This window comes from Lepus europaeus, chromosome 11, assembly GCF_033115175.1.
Source record: "Lepus europaeus isolate LE1 chromosome 11, mLepTim1.pri, whole genome shotgun sequence".
Taxonomy (NCBI): Eukaryota; Metazoa; Chordata; class Mammalia; order Lagomorpha; family Leporidae; genus Lepus; species Lepus europaeus.
The window spans coordinates 61,970,188-61,987,332 of NC_084837.1; the positions used below are offsets into that span (position 1 = coordinate 61,970,188).

At 41.2% G+C, this 17,145-nt stretch overlaps 1 protein-coding gene across 5 annotated transcripts in view; it reads right to left on the minus strand.

The window, feature by feature from the left end:
- The window catches only part of FSIP1 (fibrous sheath interacting protein 1), a 217,411-nt gene extending 200,599 nt beyond the window's left edge, over positions 1 to 16,812 (minus strand). The window contains exons 1-5 of one of the 5 annotated variants that reach the window (XM_062205603.1): positions 16,649 to 16,812; positions 16,260 to 16,349; positions 10,174 to 10,306; positions 1,725 to 1,851; positions 1,338 to 1,521 (exon numbers count right to left, since the gene is read on the minus strand). In XM_062205603.1, coding sequence (XP_062061587.1) covers positions 1,338 to 1,521; positions 1,725 to 1,851; positions 10,174 to 10,274 — 412 coding nt within the window. In that variant the 5' untranslated portion in view covers positions 10,275 to 10,306; positions 16,260 to 16,349; positions 16,649 to 16,812. Of the gene's footprint in view, positions 1 to 1,337; positions 1,522 to 1,724; positions 1,852 to 10,173; positions 10,307 to 16,259; positions 16,470 to 16,648 lie in introns of those variants that run through there. The other 4 variants (XM_062205604.1, XM_062205607.1, XM_062205606.1 and 1 more) reach the window with 4 other exon arrangements.
- Between the last annotated feature and the right edge of the window lie 333 nt (positions 16,813 to 17,145).

The window sequence follows — 17,145 nt, forward strand, 5'->3', positions numbered from 1 at the left end:
AATATTTTTTACTGCTTCAGAGAGGACATCCTTGAGTGACAGTGGCTATTTCTTTTTCCTGCCACCACCTGGTCGCAAAGAATACAATGATACCAGTAAAATGTTTTGCCACTGACTCATGCTAAGGCACCAGTAATTCTGCCTACCATTACTATCATCCCACCAATGCAAATGTCAACACTGTGGACAAAGAGGCAAACAGCATCTCAGTGTTATCATGAAAATAGTTTTTTCAGCACTCTTGCCTGAAATCAGCCCTTAAGGCATTCGTGTCTCCCTAAAAAGCCCATGAGAGTATTTCAGGCATGGAAAGCCAAGATACTGTGGCAAAAAAATGACCTACATGAAAGATCTCAGTGAGTGAGATCCCAGCAAAAAGAATGGGCCATCAAAGAAGGAGGTACCTTTCTTTGAAGGAAGGAGAGAACTTCCACTTTGATTATGGCCTTGTCTAAATAAGGTCAGAGTTTGTGAACTCAAGAGGCTTCCATAGCCTTGGCAGCTCATGACAAGAGCCTCGGGTGATTACTGACATCATAAATAAGAGTATCAATTGTTATATCAACAACAGGAGCTACTGTGCACTTGCTCCCCATGTGGGACCTCTGTCCTTAATGAGTTGTACTATGAGAATTAACGGTCAAACTAGTCTTCAAACAGTACTTTATACTTTGTGTGTCTGTGTGGGTGTAAACTGTTAATCTTTACTCAGTATAGAGTTGATCTTCTGTATATAAAGATAATTGAAAATGAATCTTAATGAAGAATGGGATGGGAGAGGGAGTAGGAGATGGGATGGTTTGTGGGTGGGAGGGGGGTATGCGGGGAAGAACTGCTATAATCCAAAAGTTGTACTTTTGAAATTTATATTTATTAAAGTTTCTATTAAAAAAAAAAAGTTTTGAAGACCACTGTTCTAATTCACTTTGGCCAGGAAAAAAAAAAAAAAAAGTAGTCTTTCAAAATCCAAACACTATTGAGTAGGACTGTCCCTATAAAGGCTTTTTAAAATTCCACAGAAACATTTTAACGCATTTTTGTCACGAAAAACATCAATAAATCATGATACCGAATGTGGAAATTTCCCTATTTGACTAACGCAAAATTACCACAATAATAATTTTATGGAACTGTATGTTTTATTATATTTCTAAGTGCATTTAATCACTCTATATTCTTACACATAAAAATTAATAGCTGCTTGATCACAAAAAATAGTATCCTTGGTGGGAGCTAATTATTTCTACTTAGCTGACAAAAACACATGCAGTTCTATTTTAAATATAACATTTGTAAAATATCAAATTATTAGGCCAATAACCTAAGGATTTTCCTACCTGAACATTCAGGTATTATCTGACATTGAACCAAGTCCAAATCTTCATCTGACCCTTCTTTGGCCAATTTTGTTTTCTCAGAGAAGTGTTCTCCGTTATCATCATTAATATTTCCTCTTTCTTCTGTATCCATGCTTTCTGGCTGGTCTTCCTTAACAGAATTCAACTTGATTGCAGTATCAATCTAAAAATAATTTTTAAAAGGCATGTTCCAGAAAAGACTATATTTTTAAATGATACATTTCTAGAATATTTTAGCATTAGTGAAAGCATATGTGGGGATATACAGAAATACATGCACTAGCATTAAAGTACTCAGGAGGGGGTGGGCATTTGGTACAACAGATAAGAAACCACTTGGGACACCTGCATCCCACATTGGCGTACCTGGATTTGAGTGCTAGCTCTTCCCGATTCCAACTTCCTGCTAATGCATGTCCTGGGAAGCAACAGGTGATGGCTCAAAGAGTTGGGTCCCTGCCATCCTTGTAGAAGACCTGGATTGAGTTCCCAGCTTGCAGGCATTTGGGGAATGAAACACCAGAAGGGAGAAGTGTATGTGTGTATCTGCCTCTCAGATGAAATTTTTAAAAATTTTTTAAAGATTTATTTATTTGAAAGGCAGAGTTACAGAGAGATGAGAGACAGAGAGAGAAAGGGAGATTTTCCATCTGCTGGTTCACTTCACAATGACTGTAACACCCAGGGCTGGGCCAGGCCAAACCTAGGAACCTGGAACTCCACCCAGGTCTCCCACGTGGATGGCAGGGTTCCAAATGCCTGGACCATGTTCTGCTGCTTTTCCAGGCACATCAGCAGGGAGCTGGATTGTTAAGTGGAGCAGCTGGGACTTGAACCTGTGCTTATATGGATGCCAGTGTTGCAGATGGCAGTTTAACCCAATGCACCACAATGCTGATCCCAAAATAGAATTTTTTCAAAAAGGTACTCTAGAAATAACACTTTTTAAAAAATAACACTTTAATTCAATATAATTTAACCTACACACAATTATAATTAACAATATTTACACCAGAGAAATAAGCACCATTCTCCAGCAATCTCTAGTAATATTGGAGCAGGGTCAAAATCAGTTCCAAAGGAAACCACTATATGCAGGGTTCTGCAAATGAGACATGGGCTGAGCTCCTTGAACGCACTCAGATGGACAGCCGAAGGTCTAGGCATGTGCTGTCCAATAAAACAGTTACTTGTCACATGTGGTCACTGAGCGGCTGAAAAGAGACTAAATTGAGATGTGCTACTGAGTCTTCTGATCAGAATCATGGGCTTTGGTTATTTATTTTTATGTTATTCACAGGTTTTCTATTTTATTCTGGATTCTTTTTACATTTTGACACAGTTCATTTGGAAAATACAGTTGTGCTTCCATAAGAAAGAGTAAGAAAGGATATCTATGGTTGAGTCAGGGGAAAAAAGGATCATGGGGTCCTAACTAGTGTATAGCAAAAGTGAACATAGGCCAAGGGAGAGGCAAGACCTCAGAAAGCCAGTGTCGGCCACTTTCCAAAGAGGATCTTCTCCCAACAGACAGACTGTCTGCTCCAGTGGTCTCAGTCCTTGGAAGGTTCCATGCCCTCTGTACACCAACATACTCAACACTCCACTACTGCAATGGCATTCCCTTTGCAGGTCTCTAGGACAGAAGATGGGTGGTGCTGAGAATTTAACTGACAGAAATGCAATTCACTACATGAGCATCTCTTTGCCTGAACAAAATGATAAATGCAGAGGAACTGCACTGAGTCTACAGTATTGTAATCACATCCACCATTTATTAAAGAATTGCATATCCTATGCTAAGCAATTTCCACACACTGCCTCATTCACTCCTCTCAATGACCCCGTGGTATAGGTGTTCCCATGCCAGTGTAACAGAAGGGAAAACAGATCCAGTAGAGAATTAACCCAGTAAAGGCCCAGTTGGTAAAAAGCCTGCTTTATGTATTCTTGGAGTTGTTATAAAGGATTCTATGTTCAAGAACACAACTGTATCAAAGGGCTGAAAGGGTTCTACAATATCCAGTTAGCCCTTTAGGCTATATGGTTCTGCAAAAATGCTAAAACTTCTAGAAAAAGTTCTATCACTCACTTACACATGGCATAAATGAAATTAGTAGCCCTTTCTCTGAACAAGTGTTCCAGATGAGGGAACTGACAACATACAAATGATAACTAGATGGTATAACATACTTGGATAGCATATTTCAGGGTACACAAAGATATTTCACTCCTATCATCCCATAAAATCCAAATTCAGAAGGAGCAGAAAGCAATGGAACAAAGATGGAACTGGAGAACTACAGCCAAAGTTCACAGTTTATCCGTAATTCCCCACTCACTAGAAAACAACCATCTTCCCCATCCCATTGGCCCCTGGCCTAGGTGTCCATAGCCCTTCTGTTCTACTCTGTGGTCTATATGCATGATTTTTCTTTCTTCTACCTTCTCAATACCATATTCCACCTCCAGTTTTCATTGCTCTGTGCCCTTCACTCCATACCTGCATCTTAATCCCAGTAAAGTTAAATATCCCATGAAAACCCTTCCCAACAATTAGATTCTCTACTTGAAACCCATAGGATTTTTTTTTTAAGATTTATTTATTTGAAGGGCAAAGTTACAGAGAGGGAGAGGGAGAGGGAGACAGTGAAGGAAAGGGAGAAGGAGAGGCAGAGAGAGAGAGAGAAAGAGAGAGAGACAGAGAGGGAAAAGGAGATCTTCCATCTGCTGGTTCACCCCTAAGTGGCTGCAACAGTCATGGCTGGGCCAGGCTAAGTATGAGGTTTTCCAGCTTGCTCCTTTTTGTTTTGTTTTGTCGGTTTTTTCTCTGTTTTCTTTCTCTCTCTCATCTCTCTACTTCACATTATATGCTGAACTCTCTATGTAACACAGAGTTAATAATATGTATTTTAGAGCAATTTGGAAAAGATTCCAGTTAAAAACAAGGGAGGGAATAAGAGATGGAGGAGGTAGTCTAAAACTGTAAAACAGTATAGTTATGCATACAGGCATATAGACTTACCTCTCACGGTACAGCCTAAGAACTAATCATGGGGCTCCAAACCCTAAGAATCAGTGGTATAAACACCATCTTCACTTTTTTTTTTTTTTAATTTCATAAATGTGAATTTACAAAGTGCAACTTTTGTATTTTGTGGCTTCCCCCCAACAACCTCCCTCCCTCCCATGGCCCTCCCCTCTCCCTCTCCCATCCCGCCCTTTATCAAGTTTCATTTTTAATTACCTTCATATACTTAAGATCAACTTAGTATATACTAAGCAAGGATTTCAACACAACCGCACAAGGTATAGGGTATTGTTCGACTAGTAGTGTTTTTAAGTTTCATAGTAAAACACATTAAGGACACAGATCCTACGTGGGGAGCATGTACCCAGTGACTCCCGTTGTTGATTTAACAATTGGCACTCCTATTTATGATGTCAGCAATCACCCGAGACTCTTGCTATGAGCTGTCTAGGCTATGGAAGTCCCTTGAGTTCACCAGCTCTGAACTTGTTTAGTCAAGGCCGTGTCACAGTGGAGGTTCCTTCCTCCCTTCAGAGAAAGGCGCCTCTCTCCTTGATGGCCTGTTCCTTCTGCTGGGGCCTTGTTCACCAGGGTCTTTCATTTAGATTGTTTTTTGCCATCATGTCATGGCTTTCCATGCCTGTGAGACTCTCATGGACCTTTTAGCCAGATCTGAATTCCCCAAGGGTTGATTCTGAGGCAGGAGTGCTGTTTGGGGCATTTGCCATTCTATGAGTCTGCTGTGTGTCCTGCTTCCCCCGCAGGATCATTCTCTCCCTTTTAATTCTATCCTTCATTATTTGCTTACACTGGTCTTATTTGTGAAATCTCTTTGACACATACCCTATCTTTTTGATCGGTTGTGTATTTATACTTATCACTTTACCAAGTGCGCTGGCATTGGTACCTGCCTCCTTGGTAAGATTGATTTGAAATCCCCTGGCATATTTCTAGTTCCACCATTGGAGGTAAGTCCGAGTGAGCATGTGCCAACCTATATATCTCCTCCCTCTCTTATTCCCACTCCTATGTTTAACATAGATCACTTTTCTGTTAATTTTAAACGCCTAAGAATGATTGTGCATTGATTACAGAGTTCAACCAGTGGTCTTACGTAGAACAAACAGAGCAACAGCAACCACAACAACAAAAATACTAAAAGGAATAAAACAGTAAGTTGTTCCTCAACAGTCTAGACAAGGGCTGATCCTGTCATTGTCTCTCATAGTGTCCATTTCACTTAGCAACAACAACAACAACAACAAAAATACTAAAAGGAATAAAATAGTAAGTTGTTCCTCAACAGTCAAGACAAGGGCTGATCATGTCATCGTCTCTCATAGTGTCCATTTCACTTCAATGGGTATCATTTTAGATGCTCGTTTAGTTGCCATCGATCAGGGAGAACATATGATATTTGTCCCTTTTGGACTGGCTTATTTCACTCAGCATGATGTTTTCCAGCTTCCTCCATTTTGTTGTAAATGCCCGGATTTCATTGTTTTTTTACTGCTGTATAGTGTTCCATAGAGTACATATCCCATAGTTTCTTTATCCAGTCATCCGTTGATGGACATTTAGGCAATGATCATATTAAATGTTAAAGGCAACAGATAGACTGGTCTAAATTCAAAACAGATGACATAAATATCATCAAGTACCTGGTAAAAATAATATAATTAAAAAAGGAAGGAAGGACCAACATGGGAAGCAGTCCACACAGCAGACTCCTAGAATGACTTTCATAGTAAATAACACTCTGACCTCAGAATCAACCCATAAGGCTTCCTGGTCGTGCTGAAAGGCCTGAGAGAGCATTTCAGGCATGGAAAGACAAGACTGTGGGAAAAAATCCTACACAGAGGATCTCTGTGATACCTCAGATGAAAGAAAGGGTCATCAAAGAAGGAGACACCCTTCTCTGAAGGGAAAAGAGAACATCCTTTTTGCTCATGGCCGTGTCCAAATACTGATGAAGTCTATGGTCACCAAAGGCCTCCCTGGCATCTCATGACAAGAGCCTCAGATGATCACTGACATCATAAAAAAAAGAGTGTTAATTGTTAAAGGAACAACAGTAGTCACTGTGCACTTGCTCCCCAGGTAGGACCTCTGTCCCTATTGAATTGCAATATGAGATTGACTGCAAATTCTCTCCCCAAACTGTACTTTTGATGATGTGGAGGGGGTGCAAATTGCTGAAATCTATGATTAGCATAGAGTTGGTCCTCTGTATATAAAGTCATACTAAAAATGATCCATAATGAAGAAGGAGATGGGAGAGGAAATGGGAGGTGGGATGGGAGCAGGGTGGGGGGCATGGGGGGAAGAACCACTGTATTCCTAAATAAAAAAAAAAAAAAAGAAAAAACATAATGGCTGAAACTAAAAGTCAATATATGACTATAAGAGAATATAAAAAAGAAATATGTAAGCAGGAATACTTATTCTGTGCTATTCTAAAATGTATTGGGGGAGAAAGGAAGGAAGGAAGGAAGGAAGGAAGGAAGGAAGGAAGGAAGGAAGGAAGGGAAAACTGAAAACTAGAACAGAAACCTTGTAAATCCTTATATCAGCTGCCCTTGTTGGGGGTGGGGGAAAGAGAAACAAGGAGAAGAACATAAGAATTTGCTAGTCTCAGAAAGCTTTGGGCTTGGCATTATAATGCCCACGCAGGCATAAGACAGTAGGTCTTTGGCTGATGCAGGGCAAAGAAATGCAAAAGAATCTTCCCTCTCCTGCTCTGTAAAGCTACATATCTTAAAGAGGTAAATCCTCAGTGACAGAAGAGACTAGAGGAGCTGGCTGTGGCATAGCAGATAAAGCTGCTACCTGTAGTGCCAGCATCTCATATGGGCACCAGTTCTGGCTGCTCCACTTCCAATCCAGCTCTCTGCTATGGCCTGGGAAAACAGTGCAAGATGGTCCAAATCCTTGGGCCCCTGCCCCTGCATGGGAGACCAAGTGGAGGCTCCTCTTTGGATCAGCACAGCTCCGGCCATTGCAGCTATTTGGGGAGTGAACTAGTGGATGGGAAGACTTCTCTCTGTCTCTGTCTGTCTGTCTCTCTCTCTCTCTGCCTCTGTAACTTGGCCTTTCAAATAAATAATTCTGTAAAAAAAAAAAAGACTAGAAAAAACACACCTACCTATAAACACAGTAGGCAGCAACAACAAAAACAAAATGTATGGATTACAAGTAAGAAAAGGCCCTCCTGAGAATTCACAATTACAGAATCATGTTTCATGGGGTATATATGCACTCTGGAAAACTTAAAGCTGAAAACTCAGCTAAAACTGAAAAAGATTCATGCCAGCGCATCCAGCAGAAGCAAACCTGAATCTGCTCTGGAAGGATCCATATAATTCCCAAAATTAAAGTTTACATTCTAAAAGTTCAAAAGCTATAAACACATGATAAACCATGCATAAGAATCAACTGACATGATAAATAGAACTTAAGATAACTAAGAAGTTGACAGAGATATCATAATATTTTAAAGCTGACAGAGATAATAACAAATATTTTAAATGAGGGTAAAGATGAAAGAAGGAAATCAAAAGACATGGGAAAAAGCTAACATACAGTAACGACTGGATGGAATTGGAAAAAAAAAAAAAAAAACTAAAAAATGTCCAGAAAATCCAATGGGTAAATTAAAGAGCAGATTTCACATAGTTTAACAAAGAATACAAACTCTGAAAAATATGTGCTAAAAACCATGCAGAATGAAACATTTAAAGATATGTAAATGGAAAATGTTAAAAAGAAAAGAAGTGGTATGAAGGATAGGAGGGTAAGATTCAGCACATATAAATGACTTCTAGAATGAGAAATTAGAGAAAATACACAGGTAATATTTGAAAGCATGTGAAAATATTTGGCATGGTTAAACAAAATTTGGCTCCCAAACTCATGTAGATATTTAAACCCCAAAGTCATAAATTAAGGATGGAAACTTAATCCAATTATGATGTTTGGAAGGTGGGCCTGGTGGGTGGCCCTAGGTCACTGGGGGTGTGCTCTTGGACAATAATTCTCATGAAGAGGTTGATTGGAAAAGACTGAGGCGGGCCCACCCACTGTGTCTGCTTCCTGGCTCCCTGTGAGATTGTTCCTCTGCACGTGCTCCACCACTGCCATCCACCACCTTCCCAGATGCCAAGCCAATGGGCTCACCTAATCTGGACTCTAGCTCCAGAACCATAAGCCAAAATAAGCCTATTCCATTCATAAGTAGCTCATCTAAGGAATTTCACTGTAGCAATGAAAAGCAGACAAATACAATATTTGAAAACGTAGCTAAGAATTGTTCAAAGTAAACGAAAAACACAAATCCTTAGATTAAAAAAGTTCAAGTCTCCAGAAAGATAGATTAAATAAATCCATCCCCAGTTGAGTAACAGTAGACATCAAAGACAAAGAGAAAAAAGGCAACCAGAGAAAAATATCTAAGCTAGACAAACCACAGTGGAATTAATATACTAGGTTTTCAAAAGTCTTTTCGTTGGCAACAAGAGAACCACAAACCAAGAGATTGATATCTTCAAAGCACTTTTTGAAAATAACTGTCAATCTAGAGTTTCATACTCAGCCAAAATATTTCTCAAGAACGAGGGGAAAATAAAGACATTTTTCAGAAAAAAATGTGTTTACTGCTCAGACTCTCATTAAAAGAGTCCTAGAGGATACACATACAAGTGTACACAAAAAATTCTTAAAAAATAGTGGAAAGAGATTGTGAAACCCATGTATAGAAGGCTCATAGTAAAGTTCATGGATAATGTGTATCAAGAAAATCTATGCATGGATTTCAAAAACTTCTGCACCAAAATCAACTTACCTTTTAATTTTATTTTTCTATCAGCTTTTTGAAGTACCCTTTTATTTTAACATGAATAAAATTAGAGTTAGAATAAAGAGGGGAAATCCAAAAAGTAATGGTAAACAAAGAAACCAATAACCATACAGGCAAACTGAAAATAGCAAGTCCAAATAATAAAAACAATAACATCCACACAGAATATTAAGTACATGTACACCAGAAAGAATGATAAAATTAACTTCTGTAGCCTTTGCATTTTCTAGGAGGAAAGTAGGGATACTGGCAAACTTTAAAAGTTGTTAGTTCAAGTATGTTCTGGCACAGCAGATTAAGCCACCACATCCAACACTAGCATCCCTTATGGATATCGGGTCAAGTCCTGGCTGCTCCACTTCTAGTCCAGCTCCCTGCTAATGTGCCTGGGAAAGCAGCAGAGGGTAACCCAATTGTTTGGGTCCCCACCTCCCATGCAGGAGATTCAGATGAAGCTCCTGGCTCCTGGCTTTGGCCTGGTCCAGCCTAGGCCATTTTGGCCATTTAAGGAGTAAACCAACAGATGGAAGCTCTCTCTATCTCCCCTTGTCCCTCCCTGTAACATTAGCTTTCAAACAAATAAATATTATAAAAAATGGGGGAGGGAAAAGGACAGAAATAAATGTTTAATTTTCAATCCAGCAGACAAATAAAGACAACCAATCCAATAAAAAGCAGTAAGTTTAAAAAAATATTTTAGAAACAAATCCAAATACCTAAGAATACATAATTATATTAAATCTGAAACAGAGAGGGGTTTTCAGATTGAATAAAATAAGATCCAACTGAAAGCATACAGAGACAGGGTAGTTAAAATTATTTGGAGCTGCACACATATTAATATCAAATAATTAGGTATTCTATACATAAAAATATTTTAACCTTGACCTATACTCATGCCTTTATATTTCTCAACAGCAATTTACCTTAAAAGATGCTGGTTCTGGTGAGAGCACCTCCAAAGAAGCATTTGAATTTCTGCTCCCAGGACGGGTTCTTGAACTTGAGGCTGGTTTTGAAATTCCATCTAGGTTCCCCTTTATAATATCCATTGATATCCTGAAAGAAACAAACAAAAAATTAAAAAGCAAGATGACTGGGTTATCTGAATCTTCCGTTAGTTAATGTGAACAGCCAAGTACTCAGAGCTAATTTTAGTGTCATGTTACTACCCGTCACACAATTTTATCAAAAGACATCTTTTACATACACGGATTGTTAAATCTTATGTCACTGCAGCCTGAGAGAGGCTAAAAGAGTGTGTAGAAGTGAATGCCATCTTGGTGGCTTCCTATATATCGATGATAAAACATTTACTGTGCTCTTGGTCTTCCCTGAGCCAACACTTACCAGGCCAACCTTGCCTCTCAACCAAGATCCACTTGATCTCAATGATTTGCTAAGGCCTCTCTGGTTTCGTCTTCCATATCCAGCCTTTTCCACCCTAGCTCAGCCTTCAGCCTGCGATTCCCTCCAAGCTATTTCTCTTCACCTCTCTGGTGTCACACTTTCATGGAATACCTAACTCCAGGGCACTGCCCTCATTTTATCAATCCTCCCTTTCTAAAACCCAGCACTCTACTTCTGCCCTCTAACACAAAAGAATAAAATCTACTTCCTTTATAAGATGACAGACTTCCATTATCTGGCTCTCTTTACCAATATCTTTAACTATCTTTCATGTGACACTAAGGCCTCTCACCACCCTGGCTGCTCTAGTCACACTGTTGATTCCTGAAGCAAGAAATACGGGCCAGGTGGCTTAAGATAGATGGAGAATGCGGGCATTGTAAGCACACTGATCAAAACCATTTCAGATTTGTCCAATGATATGGGACTAACACGCATGCTGAATAAAAGGTAAGAAACAAAGAATTCCAGCTTTTATACCCTCAACACTCAGCTGTACACATGAATGTATGTTTCTGCAAACCCTTCCCTAAATTAATTAAACCATTTCTTTCACAACAGAAAGAAGGCGATTGTTTTTACTCCTTGCAAGTATGATAATGTGACAATGTCTTCTTTTTCTTATTCTACAAAACACTTATCTATTTCTTTTCTTTTCTTTGAACCCCAGAGGCAGAAACCAGAGAAGCTTTGGACATTGGCAGAAGCACAAACATAAACGACCTGCAGTTCCTCCTAAGCACACAGAGGGACAATATGGCTTGGCCTCCAACCATTCAAAGTGCCAAAGCTAATGCTTAAGAGACCAGTAGGTCAACTCTTTCCACTTCAGCAGACGAAAAAGGCATTGAGCCCAGCATTATTCAAACTCTGAAAAAGGGTTTCAGCTCACTCAAGAAAGCATTGACATTATTATAGTCAAATGATGGATCACCCTCGCCCATCACATCACAACCAGAAAGCTTAAGTCTCCAAAGGCCAAATGTCTTGTAAATGCCCTTGGAAGCCTGTCATGGGAGACTTATTGCTGTTCACAGAGGGAGCAAGGAGACAGAAGCACGTGCAGAGCTGACATAATACACACCAATAACGGGAGATGCACAGGGAGCCAACCAGGATATGGATCAGCTAAAAGGCTCCACAGACGTTTTAGTCTGCTTTAGCAATAGGTCTCTTCTATCATCTGTGTCCCTGAAAAAATTTTAAATAAAATATAAGTCTAGGGATAAGCGAGGATATAACTAACCAACTGTCTTATGAATTTGGCCCAGAAAGAAAGGTGGATGGATAAAAAGCATTGATATAGGATCTTATAGACTGAATATTCGGAAGAAATCTCACTGCCACATAGAAATTCCACAAGAAAAATAAAGCACTATAAGAGAAACAAAGTAACCAAACAAAATGTAAGTAGTAATAATTTCATAGGAACTAAATGTTGATTTAACCAAATAGTGTGCCTTCATTATATCAAGTGAATGTGGGAAGGAGTGTGTAAAAAGACACTGAGTCCGTAATAAGAAAAAAATCAAAGGGAATGTGCAAAATTTGATAAAACTAAACAATAGTTAAGTATAATACTGACAAGTTCAAGATGGCTACCTTTGGAACACAGGACTAACGATTCTTTTTTGCTCCTCCTTTATAAATTTATAGTATAGTTTGAAATTTTTTTTTACCATATTACTTTAAGAAGAGTAAACACTAATTTTAAAAGTAATAAATAAATTTAAGATATGTACTCTCCAAGGGACTGGAAGGAAATATAAAAGCAATTTTCCTAATTATGCAATTAATGACTTATTAGGCATGCTACCAGGAGCATAAATCAAAAAAGAAGAGATGATTACAAAACATTTAATGTTCTTGAGTCACAAACATAAAAAATAATTCTAAGTGAAATTAAAAGGTACCTGAAAACTGGGGAGAATATATACAATGTACATGGGCAAAAAGTTAATAAATTTACATGAAGAGTTCTTACCCATCAATAACGGGAAAAAAATAGTCCAGTAGAAAACTGGCTATGGACATAAACAGCAATCTACATATTAAAAACAAAGAGGGAGAGAGGGAGGGAGGAAGAGAGGAAGAGAGGAAAGGGAAGGAAAAACTGTGAATAATCTTGCTTAAGAAGTTCAATTACAGGGGCATCCTTGTGTAATGGGTAAAGCCACTGCCTGCGACACCACCACCAGCATCCCATGTGGGCACCAGCTCCTGTCCCAGCTGCACAACTTACAATCCAGCTCCCTGTTAATGGCCTGGGGAAAGCAGCAGAAGGTGGCCCAAGTGTCTGGAGGCCCAGATGAAGCCACTGGTTTCTGCGTGACCCAGCGCTGGCCCTTGCAGCCATCTGGGGAATGAACCAGCAGATTGAAGAGCTCTCTCTCCTTCTGTAATTCTTTAAAAATAAATACATAAACCTTTTGTTTAAAAAAACTTCATTGTCTCTAACTAAAGGAATATGTAGAAAGAGACCTGAAAGATGATTACAGATGAAGGGAGAGTGCTGCGTTCTGAATTGGTGGATTTCTCCATGTTCTTGTGTCCGTTTGTTATCTTTTGCTTACCTGTATTTTCTGGTTTTCTAATAAATATATTGTGCATTCTTAATCAAAGAATGTCCTTGTTCTAGGATTATTTCTATAGCTTACTAAAAAGCATTCAAAAATAAACCAAAATCACTAAACAGGAACATATGACTGCTGTAATTTTTTATTTGGGATAAATGAAAGAATCAAAAGAAAATGAGCCCTCCTCTATTTAATAATTACAAGTAGCAAAACTTCAAAAAGTGCAACTGTTTTGGGGCCAGCGCTTTGGCTCAGCAGGTTAACATCCCGGCCTGAGGTGCCCAGCATCCCATATGGGCGCCAGTTCAAGACCCCACTGCTCCACTTCTGATCCAACTCTCTGCTATGGCCTGGGAAAGCAGTAGAAGATGGCCCAAATCCTTGGGCCTCTGCACCCGCATGGGAGACCTGGAAGAAGCTCCTGGCTCCTGGCTTCAGATCGGCACAGCTCCGGCTGTTGTGGCCAATTGGGGAGTGAACCAGAGGATGGAAGACCGCCCCCCCCCCCACTCTCTCTGCCTCTCTTCTCTCTGTGTAACTCTTTCAAATAATAAATAAACTGAAACTTTTATTTTCATGAATTTTTATGCATAAAAACTACTAATGGACAATTTTTAACTTGCCTTTAAAACAAAAAAATTAAATAATACAGAAAAACGTAAAAGCTTTTAAAGTCAAAATATCTCTCATCCCATGAACCAGTGTCACAGATTCTTATCTCATGTTTGTTTAGGCATATGCAAACTTTCAATCTTCCTCCCTAACACAAACACAAAGAGCACAGTGCTTTGCAACCTGCTTTTTCTCCTTTTACATATTTTAGAGATTTTCTTCTGTGTCACATTTCTAGATTACTTCTTGCTTTCAAACAACAGCATAACATTCCACTATAAAGATGAACCACTCTTTAAGTCAACTCATTTAATTTGTAAATTTGCTAATAAAATCAATTTTAAAACTTAAAATGGATCACAAACTAATATAAAACTTGCAACTAGGGCACAGTGCTTTGGTGTAGTAACAGCCGCCGCCTGAGATGCCGGCATCCCATATGGGCGCCGGTTTGAGACCGGCTCCTCTACTTTCAATCCAGCTCTCTGCTATGGCCTTGGGAAAGCAGTAGAAGATGGCCCAAGTCCTTGGGCCCCTGCACCCACGTGGAAGACCCGGAAGAAGCTCCTGGCTCCTGGCTTCTGATAGACACAGCTCCGGCCATTTTGGCCATTTGGGGAGTGAACCAGCGGGTGGAAGACCCCTTTCTCTCTCTTTCTCTCTCTCTCTCTCTCCCTCCCTACCTCCCTCTCTGCCTCTCCTTCTCTCCCTGCATAATTCTGACTTTCAAATAAATAAATAAATATTTTTTTTAAAACTCACAACTATAAAAGTTTGAGAAAAATACATGCGATTGTAGGCTAAGCAAAGATTTCTCGTATATAGTATCAAAAGCATGGTTCATAAAAGAAAATATTGCTAATTTGCAGTGCACCAAAACTTAAAACTTGCACTCTTCAAAAGACATTTAAAAAAGGAAAATAAAACCCAAGGACTGGGAGAAAAATATTTGCAAAACTTCTATCTGATATAGGACTTGCATCCAGAATATATAAGGCAGAATCAAGATGCAATAAAAAAAATGAACAAACCCATTCCCCAAGAAGATGTACTACAGCAATATCAGCACATGAAAAGATATTCAACATCATTAGCCCTCAGAAACATTTGAATTTAAATCACAATGACAGGGTGGGTGTCTGGCTTGGAAGTACACAGACATCCCTGTATCAGTGTCTGGTTCCAGTCCTGGCTCCTCCACTTTCCATCCAGCCTGCTGCTAATGCACAGCCTGTGAGGCAGCAAGTGATGGCTCAGGCACTTGGGTCCCTGCCACCCATGAGGAAGACCCTGGTGGAATTCTGGACTCCTGACTTCAGCCTGGCCCATCCCTGGCTATCAGGCATTTGGTGAGTGAACCAGTTGATGGATTATCTACCCTCCCACACACACTCACCTTTCAAATTAAATAAATAAATAAATTTAAAACCCCAATGGAATACCCCTACACACCCATTTGAATGGTGAAATAAATTTTAAAATCCCAATTAAATACCACTACACACCCATCTGAATGGCGAAAATTAATTTTTTACAAAACTGCCGTACCATGTACTAACAAAGGTAGGGAGGAACTGGAACTCTCATATATTGCTGGTGAGAACGCAAATTACAGCAGCCACTTTGCAGAACTCCGGGCAGTTTCATATCAAGTTAAACATATACCTACCATAGATATGCACCCAATAAATGAAAACCCACATTCACACAAAACGTGTACTTGAATATTTACAGAGGCGTCATCAATAACTGCCAGGATTTGGAAACAATCCAAGCGTCCCTCAACTCCAGAGTGGCTTGACACACCCATCCAATGGGACACTACTCAGCAAGGCGGAGAGACACTCAGCGGATCCACAGAGGTGGAGGGATAGCAACTGCTTCATGCTGAGCGGGAAGAGGCCGGATTCGAAGCCTACACAGGGTTCGCTTCCACCAATGACATTCACCAGGGCTGGGGGCCGCGGACGGGCCTACCACAGGGTTCCCGAGGGGCTTGGGGCATGACGTCACCTGTTGTGTGTGCCGACTGTGGTGGTAATTACGTTTTGGGGTGCGACTGTGAAAACCCCAAACAACTCCGCAAAAGCGTGAATTTTCGTCACGTGTAAATTCCCCCTCAATGTTTACGTTAACACCTTTTTTGGCCGCCTTTCTTTAGTTGTGTGCATAGATTCGGTGGATAAATTAGACTTGCCGGGCCAAAGAACCGTTGCATTTCAAATTATGGTCATGTGCCGAAAGTCGTGCCACATCGGACCCTCACCAACAGCGCGCGCGCCCGCGGCCTCACACGGGCCTGCGGCCCATCTGCTTGTCTGGAAAGCCTTTCCATCTTCGTCAGTCTGACAGGTGCCAAAGGCATCTGTGAGTTTGATTTACATTTCCGTACGTGTCTCTACTCAAATGCTTACCGTGTTTATTTGTTGTCTGCGAAACGCCCATGTCATCTTTGCGCTTTATGGTCTTGTGTAGGTGGCAAGAAGCCCGGGAATGTGGGAATCCTAAGGGCAGGAAGCTTTGTTGCCGGGTTCAGGAAAACCCTGGCGAAAGGCCTCACCAGAGACGACCCTGAGTGCGGCTGAGAAGCCCCTGGAGCTCTAAGGCGCCAATTCCGCCCAGGCCTGGACCCGCCCCTGATAGGCCCGTTCCCAGGACCGAGCCCGCCCCGCACGGCCCGCACGGCCCTCTCATTGGCCCTGCCGGCTCTTCCTGACAGCCCGTCTTCGCTCCCCCCCCCCCCCGCGCCCATTCAAAGCGCGGCGCGCGGCGACGAGCTCCGCCCATCTGCGCGGTTCCTCACCTTCCAGGCGGGGCCCTGAGGAATTACCGGCAGGTGGCAGAGTAGCGACGGGCGCCAGAGACGCTCCGTGACACTCGAAGCGTCCCGTACTTTCCCCAAAAAGGAGGGATCTTTCCCGCCACCGCAGCCTCACTGGAGTTGGCAGAGGCTGCGGGTCCCAAACCCTCCTGCCTCCGGGAACGCCGTTCCCCTGGCAACCGACGCTCCCAGTCTCGCGATAGGCGAAAAGGGCTGTACCATTCAGAGGGGGGACGCTGGGCCAGCCCACTGCCCCTGCGGCCGGCCGGAGCGCGTTGTTTGAGTTGGACGCGGAAGGACAGCCTGGCTGCTCGCAGCGCTCTGTGTCTGGTTATTGTTGTGAGGCGTCTCTGAGCCCAGGTTCCCCACCGTAAGACGGGGGTGACGAGAAGTCCCTGCTCACGAGGCTGTTGAGCGGCTCAAATAGATGGCGTGCACGAAGCTCTTGGTGAAAGCGTGCTGTGTAAACAAGCGTTAAC